This window comes from Melanostigma gelatinosum (genome assembly GCF_949748355.1).
Source record: "Melanostigma gelatinosum genome assembly, chromosome: 15".
NCBI classification, from domain to species: domain Eukaryota; kingdom Metazoa; phylum Chordata; class Actinopteri; order Perciformes; family Zoarcidae; genus Melanostigma; species Melanostigma gelatinosum.
This window is the reverse complement of record NC_136648.1, coordinates 23,508,261-23,516,119: the sequence shown is the minus strand read 5'-3', so window position 1 is coordinate 23,516,119 and position 7,859 is coordinate 23,508,261. Positions and strand designations below refer to the sequence as shown.

Genomic DNA, 7,859 nt, shown 5'->3' with positions numbered 1-7,859 from the left:
TAAAAAGGACTGGAGTCAGCAATATAAAACGTGTGGTTAGTACACTGAAGGCTACAGCTGCGGTTCAGATTTGCCATTTTTGTTTTCTGTAAAACACTTCGTAACCTTGTTAAGAAAAGTGACAAATTAATTAAGTGTATTTAATATTCTTATCACCTCCTGAGCGACAGTTGCATGTCTATGTTGATACTACTCAAAAAAATGTTTAAGGAGAACTGGATGTAGCAGTGGAGACAGCGCCATGTTCATTCCAATCAACATTGCTAAGAGTATGAAAACCAAATGACTTGGATCATCATTAAAGGATTCAAAGATCATTTATTGTCATTAACACTCATTTGTACATGAAAAACAAAACAAAAACAGCAGTGCATTCCTGAGGTGCATTTTCTTGAAATTTGCATACAAATGGAACGTAAACAGCAGCAAGAACAACAATTGTCTGGGCAGATAACAGGCCGACATCTGAACATTGAAAATTGATTGTTACTACTATTTGAATGACCCGATGGATGGTAAGAAAGTGAGAAGATCATTGTTTCACTACTGCTGCTGTCACTTTGGAGTTTTGATGTGCGACTGTAAACTGAATGCTATCGAGTTCTCTCAGAATCCCTTTGTCAATCTCTCACCAACAAAGTTCTCTCTTCTGTGGACTGTCATGTGTTGTGTCAGATTTCCTTTTTGTGTAAATCTTTCGCCACAAACAGAACAACCAATTGGTTTGTCCCTTGTGTGGATCGTCATGTGTTGTGTCAGATTTCCCTTCTGAGAGAATCGTTTACCACAAAGAGAACAACGAAAGGGTTTCTCTCCAGTATGACATCTCATGTGTGTCTGAAGATGGTGCTTCTGGCCAAATCTTTTGCCACATTTTGAGCAGCTAAACAATTTATTGCCAGTATAATGTCCTACATCACTTACAGGAACTATATTTTTCACAACAGTTAAATCTGTCTGAGGTTTCCTGATCTCCTTCCGATCATCATCACGGTCTTTAGTCACAGCACCAGAACACCGTGAAGTCTTTTCAGCAGGTCCAGAGAGACATTTAAAAGCAGGGACTGACCCCCTGTCTAGTTCTGATCCTCCACCGTCCTCTCCATCAGCGTCTGTTTCCATGTGTTCAGCTGAGCTGCTGGCTGAAGGCTCTGCCTCTCTGTCTTCGTCAGTTTGTCTTTGATGAGGCGGTAAGGACTGAGGTTTCTCTTGGTCATCCTCACTCTTCACAGGGACAGGAGTGAATGGGAGTTCTGAGGTATCCTCCTGCAGTGTTGATAGCTGGCTTTTAACCGCCTGACTGGTCCAGAAATCCTCCTGTTCCTCGTTAATGTGTGGGCGCACTGGGTCCTCCTGGTCCAGGCTGGGCCTCAAATCCTGCTGCTCTTCTTTAATCAGCAAATGAAGCTGGACATCTGCAGAAAATCAAGTTCATGTTAACCCAAACTCCATATCAATAGCAATGTATATCAATAAGCACCGCCATTGATATACTGTAGTTCTATACTTTCTATTTATTGTATTTATTACCTGGGATTACTCTGTCGTGTTGTATACCTGTCTCTTTTTAGCTAGTTCCTTAGTGACTTGATTTAACGGTGTCTCGCCCGTTGTATACGTTGTTGATGAGAACGTTATTTTGCTTCCGCATACATGCCAAGTGTGTACTTTGGTCCTGACAATAAAATTCATCTTGACCTTATATGGGGTGTAGAAATATTAGAAAAACTGACCATGAGGATGTCGTGAGTAACGATGGTGGTTATGTCGTTGTGATGTCAAGTGTGTGACTTTTGAAGTGTTTGATACACTTTATGTCTTATTAATGCGTGGCTATAATCAGATTTTGAGGTGCGTCCACTTCCATGTTCATGCTATGCTTTGTGTGTTGCCATGCTGCATGACTTCCGCTCTGGTGTGAATGTTGGATTGCTTGGTGCAGGAGTCTATTTCTGCTGATGTGCTCTGATGGATGCTTGTTACCTGCTAATTCGTGCAAGCACAGATGAACTATATGTCTGCGCTCATGTGCTTTCGTATGTTTCATTTTAATGTGTATAATAAGCCATCCACCTGCCAGGAACTGCAGGAGAAAATCAGCGTATGGCTAAATCTGGTACACTTACATAACTGACTGAAGTGCTCATGTTATTAATGTGCATTGTCCTATTGCAAAAAAATAAATAAAATTTGATCATTTGATGTGGCCCGCGAATCCATCAGCAAAAAAATAAATTAAATTAAATTAAATTAAAAGTTAGACTTGACAACAAAAATATCCACATCGTCGAAATGATGAGATAGAAAGTCGAAGTTATGAGATAGGAAGTCAAAATTATGATAGCAAGTCAAAATTATGAGATACTTGAACACAGTCACAGAGGCAGCTCTTTGGCTGGTTACTGTACATTTGACATGTAAATGTACATTGAAGACTACTTTAAACGTGGCTTTAAAAACACATGAAATACTTCATGTGGGATTGTGCAAACGCACCCTTGAAAGGATTTTAAGCTTTGAACAAAGTTATTGTAATAACTTGTGTTTGATATTTGTCTTTGCTATTTTCTTTAATAGTTTGATCTTTGATAGAGTAATGTGGGTTTCTTAACCCTAAATTAAAAAGGACTTAAGTTGTAATAACATAAATGTGCTTAAATATATTTTTACATTTATATAACTGCATGTACAATATTGTAACACTTGAATAAACAATAATCAAATGCAGAGAGTTATTTAACAATATGTTAGGAGTAGTTACATTTACAACCGGCCCTTTGTGGGCGACCATGATGCTGATGTGGCCCGGAGTGAAAATGAGTTTGAGACCCCTGGTGTAAACTGTTAATATACACATCGCTCTGGGATGGAGAGTCTGAATGCACAACAGGAAACAGTTGATGATATCTGAAGCGTGAGGAGACTCCAGGTAAAGAGTACCGTCTGTGCAGCGTGCACTTAGAGGTTCATCAGTTCTTCACAGATAAGAAGGTAGACAGAGATGTGCAGAAATGACAGTACATCTTCTGAATGTACCAATACCAACTTGTCTGAATGTGTGGAAAGCAACATTTAATCACATCCTCAGTCTGTGGTCATGATCGACCTTTTCATCTTTATCTACATCAACAGTTTCCTCACAATTGCCAAAGTGTAACACACCTAAATATTTAGGTGGTAAAGCATAAGAACATTAGTTTCTATGGCAGCTGAGTACAAACGGTAGGAAGCATACACTGTATCAGGGTTGGGATTAGAAGGGGGTCCTTGGATAAACTTCAGGTCTGTAAGGGCCCCCTGTCCCAAAGAGTTTGAGAACACTTGGTGTGTGAGCACAACAGAGACACCTGTACGAAAATGCACGCGCAGCCGCACAGCCTGCCGGGCTATGTAAACAAAGCTTCATATAGCAAATAGTTGTTTACTGCTCACAGTACTACTCTAGAACCCGTATGCTGGGTTAGCCTGAGCTAGCAGCTCAACATGTATCCTTCCGTCATGTTGTCATTGACTCAGAGCAGCACTACCGACACAGTGGACGTGTTCACACTAACCGGCTGTTTGCAGCTTCTCCTCACGGTTGGAAACCGAATCCAGCAGCTTGCAATGGCGGCACTCCATCTCCTCTTCATACTCGGTCATTGTGGCCTCTAAGTGGCCGATTATCTCCTCCACAGCTGCAGTGAGCCGCTGGCAGACGAACACTTTCACGCTCTGGAGTCTCGACATTTTCTACTGTTCAAAGCAGAGAGAAGGAACCGCTAAATGATGACCGCGTGTTGTTACTTTGAGCTAAAGCGTGTACTCACGCGCCTACTTCTTTTTCTTTTTCTTATTATTTTTCTTCGTCTGCTTCTTCTTCTTCTTCTTCGCGTGTTTTGGCGGATCGCAATACCACTTCTTAGGGGCGCAGCGCCACCTATCGTAGCTGATCGTGTAGAACGGGATCTAGTTTACCGTTGTCAAAATTAAATATGATTTCAAAATCAAAACCGATATTCCATCCATCCTTGATTAATAATAATTAATCTATTACCCCTCTCTGAGTTTCCCACACCATACCTCCATTTGCTCCTGTCCCTTCCAAATCCCATTCAAGCCTCTCTCAACCTTTAGGGGTAAACTTACTCTTTCTTCAATATATTTGACACAGTGCAGTATGTGTTCTGTATTTATAACTATATTCCAATGTGCACATATGTGTTTTTACTTTTCCCCATAGAAATAGTGTTTTATTTGAACCTCTTTAGCCCTATTTTTAGGCCTCTGCTCAAAAATTGCATTACCATACCTAAAAGACCCCAAATCTGTAACTAGGCCTATTTGAATAACTTTGATGGTATAATCCAGGTAACACTTGTGAGATGTGTTAATATGTAACAATATTGTGAATATGTTACTGGTTAATAGTGAATGAAGATGGCACAGAGCTCAAATTGAAAAGTTTCCGGTTCGCCTGAAAAAAACCCACTTTTATTGAAATTATGTCTTGAAATAATGCAGCTGAAAGCCTAAAAATACTCCCAGATCATGGCACAACATGTCACAGGGCTGTATAAAAATATTTGACTTTGATAAAGTGAAGCAAACAAAAGTTATAAAGTTTATTGTGTCAGAGAGGTCGCGAGGTCAGAAAGCAGATTTGTCATTTTGGAACCTGTTCCATTGTACTTTTATATACTATATAACTATATATTTCACTTGTTTTATCACTAGGCTACTAGTATTCAATCTATCCTAATACAGCAGTTTGGCAGCATTTTGAGCTCTCATATCTCTCCTCCATGGAAGTTTCTCGTCTCTGTCTGAGTCAATGGGTACATCCCAAGTCTCTTAATTGCATCCCCGTTTCCCTCACTTGGGTCCTTTCCTAGCGTCGTAGTCCCTCCCACCAGGGATGTATGGAGGAAACCATGCGAGGAGAGAGGAACGAGGAAATATGTTTTAAGAGACATGAGATGTCCTTTCCTCAGTTGCGTGAAGCGACGTCTGTTTCTGATGACGGAGGATCAGCTGATCACAGCTGGATCAGCTGTCAGTCGGCTTTAACAGCTCGAGAGACTTTTGAGAAGTTTGTGTCTGTTCACATGATCACAGTACTTAATATTATAACAAATACTAAAATACGGGTGTTATATGTAGTCCCATTATTTAAAACATCAGACAAACACTTGTCACTCTACTTTGCCAAATCTGTAATTTTAAGTGAAACCTGTTACTGACTGGGTCCATCCATTTTTTCGGGTTACATGGCCACCCAGACGTTAAGGATTCTGAAACAGTCTTCCACCATCAATGCCTGTCAGTGGCGGTCCGTGCATGTTATACCTGGGCCTTCACTGCTGTCCTGCAGCTGAAACACAGCTACGGTTATTATTTGTTTCGTGTCAAAATGAAGCCAACACCTGTAGATAGAGTGTCTCGTCTCTGCTCTGACTGCAGCTGGGACTGCTGCGCGAGGCGCCTGTGAGTGCTTTGGGCCGCGGAGGGGCTCACGGCAGCTCCCGCTGCTCGTTCACGACAGCGTAGAACGTACGAGCTTTCACGAGTCAAAACACCGCAAAAGTCTCCAACAACACCAGAACAAGTCGCTAGATTTGTCACTAGTAGCTTTTGACAAAAAAAGTCTCCATGAGGGTTTGGAAAGTCGCCAGATTTAACACTGGCACCAGCTAAATATGTCCCCAGAGCAACATAGGACGTAACAATGGTTCCTATCATATAAAACCAAACAGAAATCTTCATAAAAACAAGTTGTACAAATAATAATATATAAACAAGCATATTAAAGCTACTGCAGATGTAAAAACAAACGCATTTAACTTACCAGAGCTGCTGTTCACTTGAAGACAAAGTGCATCCTCCTTTCTTTGTTAATAAAGAGTTTAATCTCACGGTTGTTCAGTAATCCGTGTGTTTTAGTTCCAGTAAGAAGTCCTTCTCCATTCATGGACACCAGTGAAGACAGTCGAGCCTCCCCAGTTGTATTTCTTGAATACGTTTTAATGCGTTTGAGGGCTGAAAATGTCAGCTCCACAGAGGCAGCAGATATTGGGATTGTCACCGGTCAACATGTCACGCTAGCCCACTGACCAGTCACGTACTTGTAGGCCAGCTAGCAGGCTCTGGCACGTCAAAGAATACGCCCAACATGTCAAACTAAAGATCTGATTGGTTGAACACTATGACAATCAACAATATCCCCATTCACTTAAACTGCACATGGATGCACGTGTGAGTGTGCAGGCCACGGGCCTCTCTTCTAACCTAGAGACACAGAGGTGAGATCTGATTGGATAAAAGCTCTACTTAAAACAAGCTGCACTGGAAGCAGAGCAACTGAGGAAGACAGTAGCTGGGCAATGAGAAAATAAGATAATGGGAAAAATATTTTTATAAATTATAATACATGCAGTGTAGGGGACGACCGAATTCACGGGGCCCCTTTAAGGAAAGGGGCGTAACCCTGGTGACAGAGGGGGTTAAAGGGTGACAGCAAGTGAATGTGTTTTAGGTTTTGTATGGATGGAAATAAACGGCCACAAGGTGCAGCCAAAGGGAATACTCGACTCCTTGTTTGTTTCCACACACCTACAGTAGTGTATTTAAGAAAAATTATTAAATTATAAAATAGCTATAACTTTATGATTCTGTTAAGGCCAGCAGAGAAGGCTTTGCGGGCCCTGACGGCCCACCACTGAATAAATGCATGTGTAGACACTTTAAGTTTTAAGTTTGAGTATCTAATTAACTAGGATGGTTAATTGCACTATTTATCCACTGGGTGGTAGCATTGTTCTTCTCAACACAGAAAAAGAAAAAAGAATAATACAAATATTCTATGAGTTGTCTTTAATTCTGGGTTTATTCACATGTACAAATTGTGAACTGCACAATCTGCCTTTTTTACAGGCTTGTCTTGGCAGCCCAGCCCGGTATTTGTTATGTGATTGTTAATTAATGTGATCTAAACATTTCTTTCCACATCATGTCAGACGATCACCAAGCATGAGGCAGCTGGCCTGTATCTGGCACAGCATTCATCGTTTAACACAGAACATTAGTGTTATATATCACAAATATTTTTAAGATTATTCTAATTCAAGACAATGTCAGATCAATTCAGATCAAAATGAGGTCCCATTGCCCTTTAGCAGACAGAGATGGAACAGTGGCAGCAATGGAAAGGTGTGACAAGAAGGAGAGACCTTGGGGGACGGCATAGTTGAGGGGGGGTTCGCAGTGAAAGGAGTTGGCGTTTGATGCATCTGTTGGCCAGGAGGACATTTGAAATTAATATAATGATCCAGTGGATTTTCTAGTCTTACTTCAAGCATCCCTACCTGCCTAAAAAAATCATCAAGGATGATGCCAAGAAAGTCCAGGGACATGCTGGGACCTTCTGTTTTCTCTGAGGAAAGAGGAACTCCAAGTTCATGGAATGCAGAAGTCAGAGTGGAGACGGTGAGCTGGGGGTGAAGAACATGATGAGAAAGTCATGTCAGAGATGGATGCAGTACGGGAGTTTATAGTTGTCTGTAAACATCTTCTGCAAATGGTGGGACCGAGCATTGCAAAGCAGGAGACCAACAGAAAAGCTGAGTCTTTGTCTCAGTTGAGTTTCTTCAATTAAAAACAATATATAGCATAGTATAGTAGCCTATAGTATAGACATAGTTTGAAATATGATTTTGGTCTGTGCACTTTTTCTCTCTCTCTCTCTCGCTCACTCACTCACATTCTCACACACACACACACACACACACACACACACACACACACACACACACACACACACACACACACACACACACACACACACACACTATCCAACAGTGGTGGAAAAAGTATTCAGGTCC

The 7,859-nt window shown here is 41.2% G+C and overlaps 1 protein-coding gene across 1 annotated transcript; it reads right to left on the bottom strand.

Annotated features, from left to right (window-relative positions):
• Positions 1-339: 339 nt before the first annotated feature.
• LOC306789858 (uncharacterized protein) lies at positions 340-3,849 on the bottom strand. Its single transcript, XM_079285925.1, has 2 exons — positions 3,555-3,849; positions 340-1,415 (listed from the first exon to the last, which is right to left on the bottom strand). The coding sequence occupies exons 1-2, from the start codon at positions 3,727-3,729 to the stop codon at positions 607-609; spliced, it is 984 nt and encodes a 327-aa protein (XP_079142051.1). The 5' UTR covers positions 3,730-3,849; the 3' UTR covers positions 340-606.
• Between the last annotated feature and the right edge of the window lie 4,010 nt (positions 3,850-7,859).

What these genes read in the sequence shown, in the direction of transcription:
- LOC306789858 (XM_079285925.1), bottom strand. Translation starts at nt 3,729, where the DNA reads ATGTCGAGACTCCAGAGCGTGAAAGTGTTCGTCTGCCAGCGGCTCACT. An exon ending in GGAGAAGCTGCAAACAGCCG is followed by an intron (nt 1,416 to 3,554) that starts GTTAGTGTGAAC and finishes GATTTTCTGCAG; the next exon opens with ATGTCCAGCTTCATTTGCTG.